Source organism: Chiloscyllium plagiosum, chromosome 21, assembly GCF_004010195.1.
Source record: "Chiloscyllium plagiosum isolate BGI_BamShark_2017 chromosome 21, ASM401019v2, whole genome shotgun sequence".
Taxonomy (NCBI): Eukaryota; Metazoa; Chordata; class Chondrichthyes; order Orectolobiformes; family Hemiscylliidae; genus Chiloscyllium; species Chiloscyllium plagiosum.
Genome location: NC_057730.1, coordinates 14,602,095 through 14,620,525, shown reverse-complemented (window position 1 = coordinate 14,620,525; position 18,431 = coordinate 14,602,095). Strand labels below are relative to the sequence as shown.

At 39.6% G+C, this 18,431-nt stretch overlaps 1 protein-coding gene across 1 annotated transcript in view; it reads right to left on the bottom strand.

Annotated features, from left to right (window-relative positions):
- Positions 1–18,431, bottom strand: part of LOC122560427 — a 225,201-nt gene that overhangs the window by 86,463 nt on the left and 120,307 nt on the right. Inside the window, exons 47-53 of the mRNA XM_043711060.1 lie at positions 16,640–16,830; positions 15,472–15,559; positions 13,841–13,958; positions 11,627–11,799; positions 9,077–9,223; positions 5,006–5,133; positions 402–535 (exon numbers count right to left, since the gene is read on the bottom strand). Coding sequence (XP_043566995.1) covers positions 402–535; positions 5,006–5,133; positions 9,077–9,223; positions 11,627–11,799; positions 13,841–13,958; positions 15,472–15,559; positions 16,640–16,830 — 979 coding nt within the window. The remainder of the gene's footprint in view (positions 1–401; positions 536–5,005; positions 5,134–9,076; positions 9,224–11,626; positions 11,800–13,840; positions 13,959–15,471; positions 15,560–16,639; positions 16,831–18,431) is intronic.

Genomic DNA, 18,431 nt, shown 5'->3' with positions numbered 1-18,431 from the left:
AAGAGTTTTTCATCACTATCCATAGTTCTAGACCATAAATGCATGTGAAAGCATATGTTGCCAAAGCAACTCTGATGCTTTGCAGGGCTGGGTGGCTCAGTTTAGATAGATAAGTAGATTAGATAGATCGATAAGCAAGATTTAGGTGATTTTTTAAAATTTGAAAATGCTATAAATAATCCCTATAGTTTAAGACAATGTCAATATTTGCAAAAAAACTGGAACTTGGACATTGACATTCTTGCCCAAAGGTATTGCATTATATGCTAATATTCACTTCAGGCAAATGACTACTTCTGGTACAACAGAGGAGAAAGGAATGTACCTAAGCATTACGAATTGATGTTGATTGCCATTTCTAAGTTTAAACTTGAATGACACACAAGCATGTGTTCATTTACCTATATATGGACTCAGCAGGTGAAAGTAAGGGATAGGATTGCTTTGCTGAGATCTCAATGCAGAGGATGCTTGATTGTACAGCAGATTTTTCTGTGACTGAATACATGTTGAGAGATCCAGTGCTCCTGCATCCCTGCAAAAGAACATTTACAGCATTAGACTTTATTCTAGGCTCACATGTTTTTAAGCCATGTTCCACATTAAATTCAAACACATTAAGGTACCACTTCCTAAGCAATGTATGGCAAATCAAGGATGACAGATTCAATACAATACATGCCATCCCACCAAATGCCTGCAAAATGGATACATTGATTGTCTGAAGAAGCTAAAACAAAACTGCCCAGAAAAGTGAATGCCCATTATAATTTGGATTAATAAACTTTCCACTCGGTTGAATTGAGGGATATAACGATGATGGTTTTGCTTCTTAAGATGCTTCGTTGCATTGATATTTATCAAGGAGAAAGACGTGGATGATGGTAAGATGAGAAACCATCTTAGAAAGGGGTTTGTTAATATTCTAAGGCATGTCACTACGAAGAAGGAGGAAGTATTGGTTATTTTGAAAACATTAAGATCGATATGCCCCCACGACATGATAGGGGAAGGGGCAAGGATTGTGGAGGCCTTAAAAGAAATCTTTGCATCACCTTTAGCCACAGGCCAGGCTTCAGAAGACAGGAGAATAGCCAATGTTCAAGAAAGGCAACAGGAAATTAAAGACTGATAAACCTTACATGAGCATAATTAGAATCCCTACAGTGTGAAAACAGGCCCTTCGGCCCAACAAATCCACACTGACCCTCTGAATAGTAACCCACCCAGACCCATTCCCCTACTCTATCATCCTATATTTATTCCTGACTAATGTCCCTAACCTACATATCCCTGAACACTATGGGCAATTTAGCATGGCCAATTCACCTGACCTGCACATCTTTGTACTGTGGGAGGAAACCAGAGCACACAGGAAACCCACACAGGATACTTGAGGCTGGAATCGAACCCAGAGGTCTCCGGTGCTGCGAGGCAACAATGCTAACTACTGAGCCACTATGCTGCCCCTAGTGATAGGGAAAATATTCTCAGGACAGGGTTTACTTCTATTTGGAGAGGAACAGGCCTATTAGGATAGTCAGCATGGCTATATGCAGGGGAGGTCTTGTCTCACAAACTTGATTGAGGTTTGGAGGAAGTGACGAAGATGATTGACAAGGGTAGGGTAGTGGATGTTGTCTACATGGACTTTACTAAAGCATTTGACAAGGTCTCTCATGGTAAGCTGATCCAGAAAAGACTCCGGGGTGAGATGTGGTAAGTTGGATAGAAAATCAACTATGACATAGAAGATAGAGGGGTCGGGGTGCTTTTCTGACTGGAGGTCTGTGACTAAGGATGTTGCGCATGGATCAGTGCTGGAATCTCTGTTGTTTGTAATATATATAAATTATTGGGATGAAAATGTTAGTGGTCTGATGAGTAAGCCTGCAGATGACATGGAAATTAGTGTAGTTGTAGACAGTGAGGAAGGATATCAAAGGATACAGCGGTATTTAGCTCAGCTAGGAAGCTGAACAGAGAAATGGCAGATGCAGTTAAATTGGACAAGTGTGAGGTGATGCAAGAGGAAGGTAAATGGCAGGACCCTTGGGAGTATTGATATCCAGAGAGAACTTGGGGTGCAAGTCCATAGCTCCCTGAAAGTAGCAACACAAGTGGAAAAGGTGTTAAAGGAGACATATGGCACACTTGTCAGTTGGGGTATTAAGTTTAAAAGTTAGAAAGTCATGTTGTAACTGTTTAAGACTTTGGTCAGGCCACATTTGAAGTATTGTGCCCAGTTCTGGTCGCCACACTGTAGGAAGGATGTGGAGGACTTGGAGAAGGTGCAGAAGAGGTTTACCAGGATGTTGCCTGGTTTGGAGTGTATTACTGAAAAGGAGATATTGGACAATCTTAGATTGTTTTCTCTAGAGGGTTAGAGGCTGAGGAATGACTTGATAGAAGCATATAAAAGTATGAGCGGCCTGTATAGGATGGACAGTGAAGTTGCTTTCCCAAGGGGGAAAAGTCAAATACAAGGCAGCATAGGATTAAGGTGAGAGAGGAAAAGTTTAGTGGAGATGTGCAAGGAAAATGTTTTTTACATAGAGTCTGGTAAGTGCTTGGAACTCAGTGCCAGGGAGGTTGAAGAAGCAGATACGATAACAATGTTTAAGAATAATTCAGACAGATATATGAACAGGCAGACAACAGAGAGATACAGGCCAATGGGATTAGTTTGCAATAGTATCATGGTTGGCACAGTCATAGTGGGCCAAAGGGTATCCTGGACTGAATTGTTCTGTTTTATGTTTCTTTGTTCTAATACTCAACACTATCAATGTGACTTGCAAACTGCAATTGTGAGAGGCATTTATTGTATAATATGTGGAGCAAGAATTGCATTCTAATGCAAAGGCAGTACGGGCACTGCAACGTGTTGTTGTAAGGAGAAAACGAAATTGTCAAATCTGGATACCCCTTCAGGCAATTACTTGATGCTATTTTTGGGGAACTTAAAACGACCCATTTATCCCAACTCTCTGTTTCCTGTTCATTAGACAACCTTTGCTCATATATAACTGCAATAATATTTATCTTATGCAGAAACATTTTATGAGGAACTTGATCAAGAGTGTTTGGATTTCCAAAAGATATATCTACTGATGCTTTTTTATCCACCCTGCTCATTATGTCCTCAGACAATTCTAATACATTTGTTAAACATGGCTTCACTTACATAAAACTATGTTGATTCTATCTGATTGTATTATAATTTTCTAAACAACCTGTAACAATTTGTTAGAATAACTGGTGTAATTTCTTTCTTTCTCCTCCCTTTCTTTCTCCTCCCAGTAAGTTTGGAAAATTAAAATCAATTCATCCACTATGCCCTCAGCCACTTCCTTTTATTTCATAAGAAGCCCATCCCAATGGTACAACTCCCTCTTTACACTGTACTGGGTTTCAATTACATTCTCCATCTCAATCATGCATTCAACTTTCTGATCATATTTATTCAACACCAATTTGTTCATGGTTCAAGTGGTGACTCACAGACTGCATGTGGTTCTGCTTTTTAGTACCTGCTCCCTCAGTAGAGCCTCTTTCTTAGTCCTTCCTATGTCTTTGATACCTACATTTACCATGACAACTGGATCCTTCCGATTCCATTCTAGCCTCTTCAGACCTGAGGAGGTAACCTTATCTGTGGCAGTGGGCAGACAACACAACCTTCAGAATTCACGCTCTCAGCTGCAGAAAGCATGATCTGTCCACTCACCGTACTGGCACATTATCCCCTATGACACATCTATTTACTACTTCCACCTTGACTACCACATTGTGCTGTGGTCAGTTTGCATGCTCATCACCCTTACAATCTTTATTCTCATTCGCAAGAACATTGAACCTATTGGGAAACTGCAAGGGCTGAGACTCCGCTGTTATGAGCTTCTGGATGTCCCATTTACAATCACAATTCCTGTCCCTAGCTACAGGCCAAATCCGAAGTACCTGGTTAAGAGAGATGACTGTCTACTGGAACAAGGTGTCCAAGTAACTATGGTGCTCCCTGATGCACTGCAGTTTCTGCAACTCCAGCTCATCTACTGTGAGACGAAGTTCTTTGAACGGCAGTCAGTTGTGGTTGCCATGGAACACACTGGTGTTCACTATTACACACAAGCAACAACTGCCCTGCAGTCTTTATTGTGTTTCATTGAGCTAATTTAGTTGCAATCTGAGAAATTTCGCTCAACTGTTTATTGTAGTTATTCCAAGTGGCTTAACTGATTAAGTATGGATTTCAACTACTGCTCACATCTAGAGGATTAAATCTTTAATTTTCAGCAAACAATCACCGACCAGCTGACTTAATTAGAACCTTTAAACACTTAGTGGCTGAATAAGATTTATGTAAAGTAGAATCTTCTTCCAGTTCTACACCAAATTCCCAGGTTAGCACTTGTACCATGTCACACTCGGGCCTAGTCTCAAACTGTGCTTCCAGGCTCCTTATCTTCAAAAGCTTTCATGGCCTTGTAACTTATAAATTATTTCCAGTCCTACATCCTGTTTCTCATTTTCCATTCTTCTGGTTCAGATCAATTGTGAAATCTCCAAATAAATAATGCACATTGATGGAAATCAGAAATAAAAACAGAATATGCTGGAAAAACTCAGCAGTTCTGCCAGCATCTGTAGGGAGAGAAACCTTTCAAGTCCAATAAGTCTCTATTTCAGAATCTCTTCATCCAGTAATTGTAAGCTCCTCTCCACTTCACTCCACAATCAATGGTAGACTACTTGTCCTCTTATCCCAGTTCTTTCCCTAAACCTCTCCATTTTATCACATCATTTCCTCATCTTAAATGTTTTCTTAATATGCATTTTCTTGATCTAGTCTTTAATTATCACTTTAGTTCCCTCAAACCTCTGCTAGAGTTTGAACTCCAACTGTAAAATAGCTTGTACGATTGCATTCAATGAAATCTGTCCAATAAAATGGAAATAGTTGCTATCAGTAAATTTGCAAAAAAAAAAATGCAACACTTACGTTAAGTTTGAAATTGTTACCAACAGGCTTTCATTCAGAAGGCATAGGTTGGGCCCACCAATAGCTTGTACAGAAACTGCATTTAGAACTCCACCCAACTGAAGATATCTTTCAATGATGGCTTTCACCTATTGAAAGAAATTTTTAAAATTCAGAAGGCATATTACCAAAAAGATTATTAAGACAGCCAAGGACCAATACCGATCCAAACTAGACACCCAGACAGACACCCGGCGACTATGGCAAGGACTGAAAGACATTACAGGTTCTAAGAAGAGTCAGTGCAAGATAGCAGATGATGACACATTCCTCCCAGATCTCCTCAACACCTTCTATGCACGCTTTAAGTAGAATTTCAGTGGAGAGGTAACACTTATTCCAACAAATCCTGATGAACCTATCCCAACAGTCACTTCATCAGAGGTCAGATCAGTTTTCCTTTGTGAGAATCCAAGGAAAGCAATGGGACCAGATGGAGTACCAGGCCGTGCACTCAAAGCATGCACAGATCAACTGGCAGAGGTCTTCTCAGACATCTTCAACCTCTCCCTGAGCAGACACTGTCCCTGCCTGTTTCAAGAGGGCCAACATCATCCCTGTGCCTAAGGCGGCTCATGCAGCATGCCTCAATGACTATCGCCCAGTAGCCCTAACTTCGGTGGTCATGAAGTGATTTGAAAGGCTGGTCACATTAATCAACTCCAGCCTCCCCACTACTCTTGACCCACTCCAATTTAGCCAAAAGTGAAGACTGCAGATGCTGGAAACCAGAGTTTAGAGAGCTGGAAAATCGACATTTCGGGCAAAAGCCCTTCATCAGGAAGAGAGGCAGGAAGCCTCCAGAACCTCTAGATTTTCCAGCAACTCGGATGCTGTCTGACCTGCTGTGCTTTTCCAGCATCACTCTGATCTAAATCCACTCCAATTTGCCTATCAGACTAACAGATCCACATCAGATGCCATATCACTTGCTCTTCACTCCTCCTTAGAACATCTTGACACCAAAAACAGCTACGTAAGAATCCTACTCATTGAGTACAGTTCAGCCTTCAACACTATTATCTCTCGAGACTGATTATTATACTCAGACTAAGCTCCACTCTCTGCAACTGGATCCTCAGTTTCCTGACCCACATGCCACAGTCAGTGAAGACTGGGGACAATATTTCATCCTCACTAACACTCAACACTGGAGCCCCCAGGGGTGCGTACTCAGCCTCCTACTGTACTCATTGTATACCCATGACTGCGTTGCCAAATATCAGACTAACGCCATTTACAAGTTCGTTGATGACACCATCATAGTCGGTTGAATCTCAGATGGCGACAAAACAGACTATAGACGGGAGGTGGAAGACCTGGAAAAATGGTGCACTAAGAACAACCTAGCTCTCAATGCCAGCAAAACCAAGGAACTCATTATTGACTTTCGGCGGGATGTTACTCATGCCCTCCTTATACATCAACAGCACAGAGGTGGAACGAGTGGAGTATGTCAAGCTCCACTCTATGCTACTTAACTCTGTGATCTGCCTGTATTGTTCGCAAGACAAAGCTTTTCACTGTGCCTCAGTACACGTGACAATAAATTCAGTTTAGATTCAATTCAATTCAATGTACATCATTTTTTAAGATTGTTGACCTTTCCCAATTATATATGTGAACAAGATTTCAATATATTCCTAAAATTGCATTTTGACTTCAATCGCAATAGAAGTGCTAGAGATGTAAATTGAAGAGATATCAATTTGCTGGCATTCCCACACTTTCGCAAAGTCAAGAACTAACTCATTTTGTTTAGAACTATACACTGACAGAGAAATTAATTCTTCAAAGCTCTGTTTGGGCTCGATTCAAATCCACGTCCAGAGATGAAAGACTTATACAAAATAAAAACAGGAATAGATCAGATGCTCTTTGAGATCACTCTGCTATTCAGTAAGATCACGACTGAACTTTCAAATGTGCTCCACTTTCCCCTCCTTTTCCCATTTGCATGTCTGGCTAAATGTTCTCGTCAGTGTTGCCTTAGTCTTAAAAGAAACCCTCAATGATTGAGCTTTCACAACCAAAAAGATCGAAAATTCCAAACATTCATAACCCTCTAATTGAAGAAATATTTCCTTATCTCATCCCTGAAGTGGCTGACCACCTAACCTAGCAAATTGAGGCTTTATAACTATGACAAAAAGCCTTTCAGCTTTTATCCTGTTAGGAGCTCCTGAAGAATTTTGTACAATTCCATGGAGCATTCTCATTTTTCAGTGAATGTCGGCCCATTCTACTTCATTTGCCTGAAACGTTGATTTTCCTGCTCATCGATGCTCCCTGACCTGCTGTGCTTTTCCAGCACGACACTCTCAACTCTAATCTCCAGCATCTGCAGTCCTCACTTTTGCCATCTTATTTCATTAGTCCATTCATGCCACAGAATAATAGAACATTTTTTTATGAATGAAAGTAAATCTTTCCTTAGATAAGAAGATCAAACTGTGCACATTACTCAAAATGTTGTTTCACAAAGCCCTATTTCACTGCTTGAAGCTTCCTTGTTCTTGTATCCCAGCCTCCTTACAACCTGTTTCTGCATTGCTTGCTATTTCAGTCTCTCACTGGGAGTTGGTTAGCTCAGTTGACTGAATAGTTGGATTATGTTGCAAAGTCATACCAATTGAATTGAACCCACACTGGCTGAAGTTACTATAAAGGACTCTGCTTCTCAACCGTTCCCCTTGCTGGAGGTATGGTGACGACCCTCAGGTTAAAAAACCACCAGTCATCCCCCTCTAAAGAGAGAGCAGTTCTATTGTCTGGTAGGACTATAGCGACTTTACCTTTAGTCTCTCATTCTATTTTCTCCCTCATTATCAATTGGCCATTCTTTGTTGATTTTCAAAATGACCCTAAGTCTCCTGCCTACTACTTTCTCAAACAACACGATAAACACCTACCTGTAATACAATATAGTCTTAAAATGATGCTCATTGTTCCAGTGGGGTATTTACTGCTTAAGGGAATGTATATTCTCTTAGGAATCTGACTTTTTTTTCCTTTAAATAACTGCCACTGTTTTTCCATCACAATAGCTTTTAAATTTGTCACATCAGTCTACACGAACCAATTCACCTTTATTCCTGTGTAATAGGCTTTGAATTTACAAACCTAGTTTCAGATTTAACCATGTAACTCTCAAATGAAATTCTGTCAGATTATGAATCCTCTATCTCAGAGGATCTCTTATGATATAAGATCACAAATTAATCCAATCTTATTGCACTATAGTTACAGTATGCAAAATACTCAAATCTCACTGCTTTATTGAGTACAGTAAAGTGCTATATTTCTTGGATCATCTCAATGAAGTGAAATGCTGGAGGTTATAACGAGTTTGCAAACTGAGTGCAAACTACAGCTTCGTTATTTTATTATTAACATTGATTTGGTAAACTTTAGAATTAATATCACAATAAAAGAACACTGACGCTGGCAAGGACCGAGTCCAGAAATTGCATATGGTTTACTTCTCCAGCAGATGGGCTGCTAGGCAGGAATGTCTCCTTTTCTGCATTCACCCAAGATTTCAGGGTCTTTACAGGGTCAAGAAGCTGTCCGCTAGAGACACGTAGTCTGTGGGAGAAGCTCATATGATATTCCAATGGGGATGAGAAAAATGGGCCAGTGTGGGCCACATGTCCAACGCCAACCTTTTACTCTGCTCTTGGTCCCATCTTGGTGTTATGTTCTCTAAAGGGCAATGGGAATAGCTGGTATCACAACCCCTATGTCAGTGAAACTTGTGGAATTTCCTAGGATATCTAATGTCCATCACGGTCATCTCCAAAATGACAAAATAGCAGAAGTGAGGGTTCATACCCACTTTCAGGCTTACCCCTTGAGGCCATAAAGGAATGCAATGCCTATTATAAAAATTCTGCTCCAATTCCTTAATGCTTGCCCAAGTTATATTAATTCTGTCCCCAAAACTAGCTGGAGTCAAATTTTCTTTAGAACAAAATTCTCAGTTGAGCCAATGATCATCATTTTACTTAATAATCTCCTGGTTTCTCCTACCATTGGGCTTTCCAGTTTCTGCATCATTAACGCAGAAAGTGTCACAACCTCAGTGATATTCCAAAGACTGACGTCTGCCACACTAAACACAGTTGATATGTTCCCCAGCAGTTGAATCTGGTTTTCCGGTAAGCCATTGGGGTATATCTGTTTCAAGAAATACAAAATAATACATTTCAGCCACTGAGTGAGAGAAGTCCTAAAAAATTAAAACTGGTTTATTTTTTGTTGCATTTATAAAGCTCTGATGCCAGATTTACCTGTTTGTTACGCTATTTGTAAGTACCTTGACAAATGAACAGATATGTAAGAGATGGTGCATTTTTGTTGAAATATTTACTGAGGCACACAACTAAACAAGGAAGTGTGCACTGGGATATTTAATTCAATGTAAATTCATAGATAAAAGATAAACACAATAAAGATGAATTCCACCAAGGAAGACAATGGAATTTGATTCAATACAAATCTGGATGTGCGAATCTGATGATGACCATGAATGTTATGTCAATTGTCAAGAAAACACCATCTGGTTCACTAATGTTCTTTAGGGAAGGAAACTGCCATCCTTACCTGGTCTGGTCTAAACGTGACTCCAGACCCACAGCAATGTGGTTGATTCTTAACTGCCTTCTGGGCAATTAGGGATGGGCAATAAATGCTGGCCCATCCAGCAATGAGTTTGTCCCATGAATTAATAAAACAATTAACGAGTGGAAAACAAGGGAGAAATAAAAGAGACAGAATGTAAATATAGAATATGTAATCATTAATGTAAAAATTCTTCCACGGACAAAAATGAGATGTGATCCTTAACCTTTTGTAAAAACAATAAAGGCTGGGAAACAACAAAGAAAGCATTGGAGACATACTCTAACATAGTGAGAAACACGTGATATTTTAGAAAGTGAGAAATAGAGACAAATGCAGGTGACTTTACAGAAGTTTTGAAAAAAATAAATTAGATTGATATAACAGGCAGGTACAGGGCTGAACATTACACCACAGCATTGCAATTCCAGGCTATGTCTCAGTGAGGAGGAAGATGAAGTTGAGACTGGCTCTTTGCATAATTGCTTCCATTTTGCAAACATGAAAATGGAAGAAAGTTTAGCTTGTAGATGTCTTAATGTTAGAGAGGGAGCTGGAGATGGTGGCAGCATTTGTCACGTTAACAGAGGAAGTGGAGGGAGAGAATTGGATGTCATCGACTTAATACAGGATTCCAGAGAGCAACACTAATAAGGGAAACACAGATGGAACACCAGATACAATAGAAGTGATCATATGGATTGGACCACATCTGCATAGAGAAAATGATAAACAGTGCAATAGATTGCAGTGAGGTAACAGAGTGCAAAGTTTAATGGATACTCTGTAAAAAATAAACATTTTAAAGAGGATAATAATTGACAACCAATCAGTTCGGTTTCTGCCTCTGCCACATCACTGAAAAGCCATTACCAAAGTCACAAAAAGTAATTTGTGACTGTGAATATGACAGTCCCCTCGATCCTCTTCAATATGGTCTTTAGCATAGTTACCAAACCATCCTCCTCTTAATTGCCCACCATTGTCAAAATGGGTGGGACCGTGCTCATCCTGTTATATTCCTATTTATCAAACTATAAATAATCACTTGCAATGGTTTCTCTTTCCACTCTTCTCCATTGCAACCTCTGGATTCCTCGGAAACCCTGCCTGTCCCCTCTTTGATTTCTCACTGTAACACTGTCCCTTCAGTGGCATAATCTGAAAACACATCACATTCCACAACTCTGACAATACTCAACTGTGGCTCCATCTTCCTATTGCCTCCGAATTGTCGGACTGCTTGTCCAACATCCAGCAGTGGATGACTAGAAATTACCTTCAATTAAATATTGGAAAAACTGAAAGCAAACTGCCATTTCTCTCCACGCAAACACTGTTCTCTAATCCCCAAAATAATTCTGCTAACTGGCCACTGTCTGAGACTGAACCAAAACAATTGCAACCTTAGCATCCTGTAGACCCTAAGCTTCACTTTGAACCTTCTCCATCATCAAGACCATCTTCTTCCAACACCATTACTTGGCTTTCCCCATGCCTCAACACTTGATTATTCCTATCTTCTCTGTGTGTTTACCCTCTTGAGGTCACCATAAACTTCATTTCACCTAAGACTCTGCTGTCAGTATCCGAATTGGTTTCAAGTTATATTTATCCATCACCTTATGTTCACTGACCTACAATGACTCTTATTCAAACAATGCCTCAATTTACAAATCATCATTCTTGCCTTCAGTTTCATGGCTCTTATCTCCATCACCTCAGTTAATACAGTTAATGGAGTTAGGGGCCAGAGTAAATAGAGGAAACACTTAAAAATGCATGGAGGTTTCCATTCCATTTTAGTCCTTATCATAACATTTAAATAATTCATACAAACCTTTTCAATAATTGTTTTATTTTAAATCAGTCATTTTGTTTTCTGAAATATGAATTCACCATAATTTATAAAATGATTATGGCCACTTTGCTATGTAAGTGCCATGCCACACTTGTTACCTGTAATAGTCTCTTTTTCAGTATCACCAGCTGAGCAGGTTCAAAGGCAAAAGCTCCCAGTTGGAAGACATTGTCCTCCAGCACTAGGTCACTCAAACATACATCTAACATGGATGCACCATAGAATGCAGGTGTCAGATCATCAATGGCTTCTGCTGCTAACATTGTACAGTCTGGAAGCAGAAAGATACAATATTTCAGTTTACTGAATAAACTTAATACGAAATTATATTCCTCAGTGAACAAATTGTTCAGGAACTACAGAAGAAAAAAAGACTTGCATTTATAGTGCTTTTCATGGGACAAGACATCCCAAACACTTTATGACCAATTAATTATTTTTGAAGTATACAGTAATTTGGAAACACAACAGCCACGTGTCAATGACTAATCAATCATTCTTTTTCCCAGATGTTGATTGAACAGTAAGTGATAGTCAAGGCAGCAGTGATAACTCCCTGCTCTTTTTCAAAATATTGTTATGGGATCATTTAGGTCCACCTAAGAAGTTAGATGGGACATTGTTTCATATCTGCACCAAACGTAGTTACTTGATAGGGCTGAGATGCCATGAAATAAATGTAAAATCTTTCCTCCTCCTCTGTACACAAGTTGATATGGGTTTTTGCAAAGAGTGGAAAATTTATGCTGGTCACCATTAATCTCAAAGAAAGCTGTTAACAAAGATGTATTGGGCATTGCAGTAAAGAGTTAATCTTTCCCAACAGTAATGTAATCTGAAAGGTAAGAAAACAACTCTGACAGACAGCTAACCAGGATTATCATTCACCTTCTATTATATTACAATAAGTTGATATTTCTTAAACAAACTTCTAATAAACATGATTATCATTATAATAAAAGGTAGAGAAATTTTTTTATCATAAAATGGAGAAATCTAACAGTCCACAAATGACAAAAATGTAGCTATTCAGGAGTAAGGACATTTTTCAGCAGTGTTATGACTTTGTATACTATTCAAAATCAAATTGTATTTCATTTAGCAAGGCGTAACATTTTCAACAGTTTTGCAGTGGGACTAACAACATAAAACATTCACATCAATTCAGTAATCAGAAATCTGATTAATTTCCATCTGTAACAACTTCAACACATGCCTTTTGGAGGAGCAAGGATCATCGATAACAATCTATATCCTTGCATTTAATCATATGTGTGAGGACAGAAGAAGATATTGTAAGTTTCACACAGTAATGTTGACAGTTTCAGTAATGCTGAAAATTCCAAGCCACTGATAAAAATCCATCCTATGTAACTTGGTTTAGCACAAAGTCCACAAAGCGTAAATAGCCAACAAAATTATTTCAGGTTATAGATTCACTCACAGCACCAAAGAAAACCATTCAGTATATCAATTTTACTTCATCTCGCTTGGAGGAACCCAGTCTGTACCATTTCTTTGTTCTACCCCTATAGCTTTGCAAGCTTAATGCTCATCCAAATTCCTTCCAAAATCTCTGATCGCGTTTTGCTCCGCCACCTTCACCTGTTGTAAGCAGGAGGTCACTAAACTCTTCTTTACCTGTTTTTAGATTAGATTACTTACAGTGTGAAAATAGGCCCTTCGGCCCAACAAGTCCACACCAACCCACCAAAGAGCAACCCACCCAGACCCATTCCCCTACATCTAACACTACGGGCAATTTAGCATGGCCAATTCACCTAACCTGCACATTTTTGGACTGTGGGAGAAAACCAGAGCACCCAGAGGAAACCCACGCAGACATGGGGAGAATGTACAAACTCCACACAGTCAGTTGCCTGAGGTGGGAATTGAATCCGGGTCTCAGGCGCTGTGAGGCAGCAGTGCTAACTGCTATGCTACCGTTTGTCTGCTCTAGCCTTGCACATACAGCTAATGGGAACAGGTTTCCCTTGTCTACTATCCTAAATTTGAAACCTCCTCTCAGACTTTTTGAGCATGGGAAAATAACCACATCTTCAAAGGCTTCAACATTAAAGATAGAACATTTTCCTACCCCCAAAATAATTTCTAATTTCTTACAGCTAGTGCACCTGATGTGTAGCATAAAAATTCCTAATAAATACAATTCACAATGGACTCTACCAGACTGATGTTGACTCATGAATTTAAGATTGACAGCATGGAAATATTGATCCATATGCATGCTTAATCTCTATATAGATAACACCAATTTTTCAATCACTTATACACATGGCCTGATTACGTACTTGCTCCTTCGTCTGAGTCTCTTAAGTTGAGCTGATTTATGAATGCCAGGGTTTCATTGGGTGATATGAATCTCTTCACTTTCTTGATGAATCTTGGGAGAGCTTGTATTAGGATGTCCTGCATGGAGCACAGTAATTGAAAAATGTTCCAGAATTAATACCTAGGCATGGGCACCTCCTGATTAACCAGTGATACAATTTGCTCGGAGCTTTAATGAAAATTGTACCCAAGGTAATGAGCTACTGTTAAACAGTTATTTTTTCCTACTACATACCCAAATAATATCATGGCTTGTGGTGGGGAGCAACAGGGGTGGAAAGGGGTGTGTGGGAAGAGACTTGTTGGAAGATTTTTGGGTTGTCTCACTTAGGGAGTCATGCCAAATGTGGCTCTCTCTAACAAATCCTGCCTAAGCCTTTGCATCTAGCACAGCTTCATACAGAAACTAGCAGATCTTTTATTGCCAAGTAGTAAACTGCCTGGAGGGAGGTACCAGTTTGCCATGGATATTGAAATGAGAGTCAAGCACAGAAATTCCACGCAATTTTCCGAAGTTGACACTATCTCACCATCCATGGCATGCTAAACATTTAGTCAAAGTTACTGCTTGTCAGTAAACTGAACCTTTAACAGATTATGTATGTTGACCTTTCATACAGACAGGGAAAGGACCAATGGACTCCATACACTGGGGTCATCCGGCTTCATCCTTCTTAGCTGGTGCAGCTATTACTGTCAGGTTCAAATTAACTATCCACCTAAGGCTCAGATGTGACCTGGAGTCAGGATAGTGACTTGATGTCTTAACATGTGCTGTGGACTTAAAGGGAAACTTAATGTTACTTCAGGAGAAAGGAAATCTGTATGCAGGCCACTCTGTTCAGCAGCCTTACCAGGCTCTTTTCTGGGTGAGAGGAGGGATCAGAGCACAGTTGGAATGCTGGAGGCAGGGAATGATAGTTTGCAGGCTTGTCTGCTTGTGGTCTAGCTGAAGCTGATCCTGCCTCAAAGGTTTTTGGAAGAGTGAAGGTGTTTTTCAAAAACAGTTTGAAAACAGAGTACAAATCTATATTTTTCTGAACTACTTTTATTCATTGTTCAGCTTTAGCATAATGCTTAATGCACACAAATCAGAAAGGTCTTTCAAATAAAAGCAAAATATTGTTTAATGTTGGAGACATGAAATAAAAGCAAAATGCTGGTGAAACTCACAGGTCTGGCAGCATCTGTGGAGAGAGAAAAACAGAGTTAACATTTCAAGTCTGATTGAAAGAAGACTTGAAACATTAACGCTATTTTTCTCTCTCCATAGATGCTGCCGGACCTGCTGAGTTTCTTCAGCACTTTCTGTTTTTTAGTCCAGAGAAGTCTTTTTCTGATATTAGAATCTCTTTCAATAAAAACCTGACAATGTGTATTCCTAAGTGTGAATCAGTATTATTTTCAGTCTATTTTGTGTTTATAGGCAAAATTAGTGCCTATAAAGCATCAAAAATGACTCAAGGCACTTGAGATGCAAGGAACTCAGAATCTGAGGCAAATGAGAGATTAGAAGTCCAGTAAATTGCAAATGAGCTTCATAGACTCATGAATTTAACTTCTGACTTGATTTTCAACAACCACAGCATACCCTGTTTACTTGATTCCAGATTTCAGTAAAGGCTAAAGGAAGATTTCCAAGATCTTCTATTGTAGATGATGACCAAGATGAAGGAGAGCTGCAGACAAACAACAAGTTCTGAATTAGAGAACACATTTATAGGGGTGGAAGTTTCATATTGAATGCCCTAGTGGAGATATCTACCATAAAAATGGCTCCCTATATAAATTTTCTTGAAATGCTTCTTTCAGAATTGCAGTATTATTCTGGCTCTGTGAAATGACCACAGAACTGTGTCACATAGCCATCTAAATTAATTCAGGAAAAGAGATCACAAGTTGGCGAATAATAACTGAGAACCTGAGGCTACACTATGGCATCACAAGGCACTCATTTTGTTTTGCTCTCTTGATAGCTTGGTAGAAGAATTATGCCCATATTCCATTCTTGCAGTTCACAATATTATTTGAAACAATTAAGGAGGAAAATTGAAATCTTCCATTCAATAACATGCAACTGAAGGATGATGGGAAAGGAAGTCAAATCAATTTCAACTGTGCTTGAAAAATGGTGAGCCATGAGTCTCAAATCAATGGATACCTCAACCCATGTCACTGAGGACCAAGTCGTGCCTGATGCCATATTCTGATGGGGAGTAAATGACTGAGAAACCTACATCCATATGACAGCTAGCAGTCTATTTCTCCAGGTAAGCTAAAACTAATGCCAATTAGTAGCCTGCTTTGTAAAATTAAAGTCAGAACTAGACAGAACTTAGACATTACAAAGTCCATTCAGTTTTCTCGAGGCATGGAGTAAAGCCACCACTGAAGATCAATCAAAAATCTTCAAAAAACTTCACTTTAAGCCGAATTTCTGTTAAGTTGGAGTTCCCTTGTTCACGCCACAAAAGAACTGTGGGCTGCTCTTGACCTCATCTTGCTCCTGTGCCAATCTATTCCCGAATTTGCCTTTCACCCACCCCCAACCAGTAGATCTTCCTCCACTGCAACTCATCAGGCCATGATCAGTAAGCGACATTGGGAGCATTTGGCACACAGACTTCAATTCCAAAGAGATCCAATATACAACTACCCAAATCGATGCTAGGCAGCATAGACCAGGGCAATTACTTTGCTGCCATATTGCCCATTTCAAGGGCAAGCCCAATTTCTTGTCAACGCAGTTTCAAACTCACCCATAGATGCTGGCTCCACTTTGAAGCAGAGTTTCAATGGCTTTTTTCTGACTCCCTTCATACGAGATACAATTCTTCAATGCCTCCAAGATGAATAGATCAGATTCTTTGATGACTGAACCCTCAAGGTCACACACCAATCCACCTAGTATGGCAATACTCTCCTTGGTCAAATTTGTGCCAGTAATTCCCTGCAGTTGATTCAAGAAAATGGAATTAATCCATTGGTGGAAGAGTATTTTTTCCACACAAATGCTTTTGAATTTTATAACACTGAAGAGGACAATATTTGTTTTAAATAAAAAGTCCACTGTTCACTAACGTTAAGAAGATAACAGAAAGCTAAATTTTCAGAGAATGGAAATTATGCTTGCTAGGTTACCACTGAAATTCCAATGATCAAGCTATGTTTCAGTTTTAAAATGATTTATTTTAGGAGTTTGGACATAGGGTTATGGGTAAGGATTCTAGCAAAAAATGAATTGAAACATGGGATTGTGTGACTTATGTTCACTACCAGTCTATATGATACCTAGGCAATTGTCAGATAAATTCTCCAACGTAATTCAATGGACTGAGATTGATGCATAGTAACAAAGGTCAGGTCTTATCAAATTCTAACCAGAAATAGGATGGACAATGTACACTTTGCTTAAATAACTATTGGGTAAACTGTTCTTTTCTCAGAAAGCCAAAATTATCTTCCTCACATCCAGAAGGAAGACTGAGAGAGAGAGAGAGAGTGGGGGAGGGGGGAAGAGAGTGTGGGGGGAAGAGAGAGAGAGAGAGAGAGAATGCATTTCTATATGTTTGCATTGATGTTTAGGGGATATTGAGAACAAAGTGCATTTATATGAGTTTTGAGAAGATTTGAGGCATTTATACCTCTACATTACTGACTGTGTAGGTTAACCAACTATTCCATCTTAATTGAATAACATTTGTTTTGATAATCAACCAATACTTGTCTTTATTAAGAAACTTGGCTCCTACATTTTGATCTTTAAAACTGGATATAAGGTCATAAAATGTTGGAGCAGAAGGAAAAAACAAACCAAAACCCAACTCTAAGTTCCCTGTAGATTCAGAGTTAAAAGCTGGGTCCAGGAAAGCTGATGCATTTGAGGTAACAGCACCAGATTTAACCTTGGAAGAAGAGCAGTGTCAACCAAATGGTGAATCGATGGAATTAGCAAGAGTTTTTCACTGTAGATGAAGCAGGTTGCACTAGAAAAATTTGAACCCAAGAAAAGAGGACTCCAGTCAGAAAAAAAAAGAACTCTGCAGAGGGAGCAAAAAGAAATGGAACCTTCACTTCAGAGAGAGAAGAGAAATCAAATAGAATTTATGAAGTTAAAAGTAGAATTTAAAACAAGTGAAAAAAAGGTTATAGAATCCCTCCAGTCTGGATGCAGGCCATTCAGCCCATCGACTCCACAGCAACAGCCCAAAGAGCATCCCACTCACACCCACCCATCCTTGTAACCCTGCAATTCACCTAACCCACACATCCCTGAACACTGGGGGCAATTCAGCATGGCAAATCCACCTAACCTGCACAGCCCCAGACACTACAGGCAATTGAGCATGGCCAATCCATCTAACCTGCACATCTTTGAGCTGTGGAAGGAAACCCACATAGACATGGGGTGAATCTGCAAACTCCACACGAATAGTCGCCCAAGGCTGGAGCTCAACCTGGGTCCCTGGCGCTGTGAGGGAACAGTGCTGACCACTGAGCCACTGTGCTCCCCTTAGTTAGCAAGAATACTAACGTTCTGGGGAATGCTCA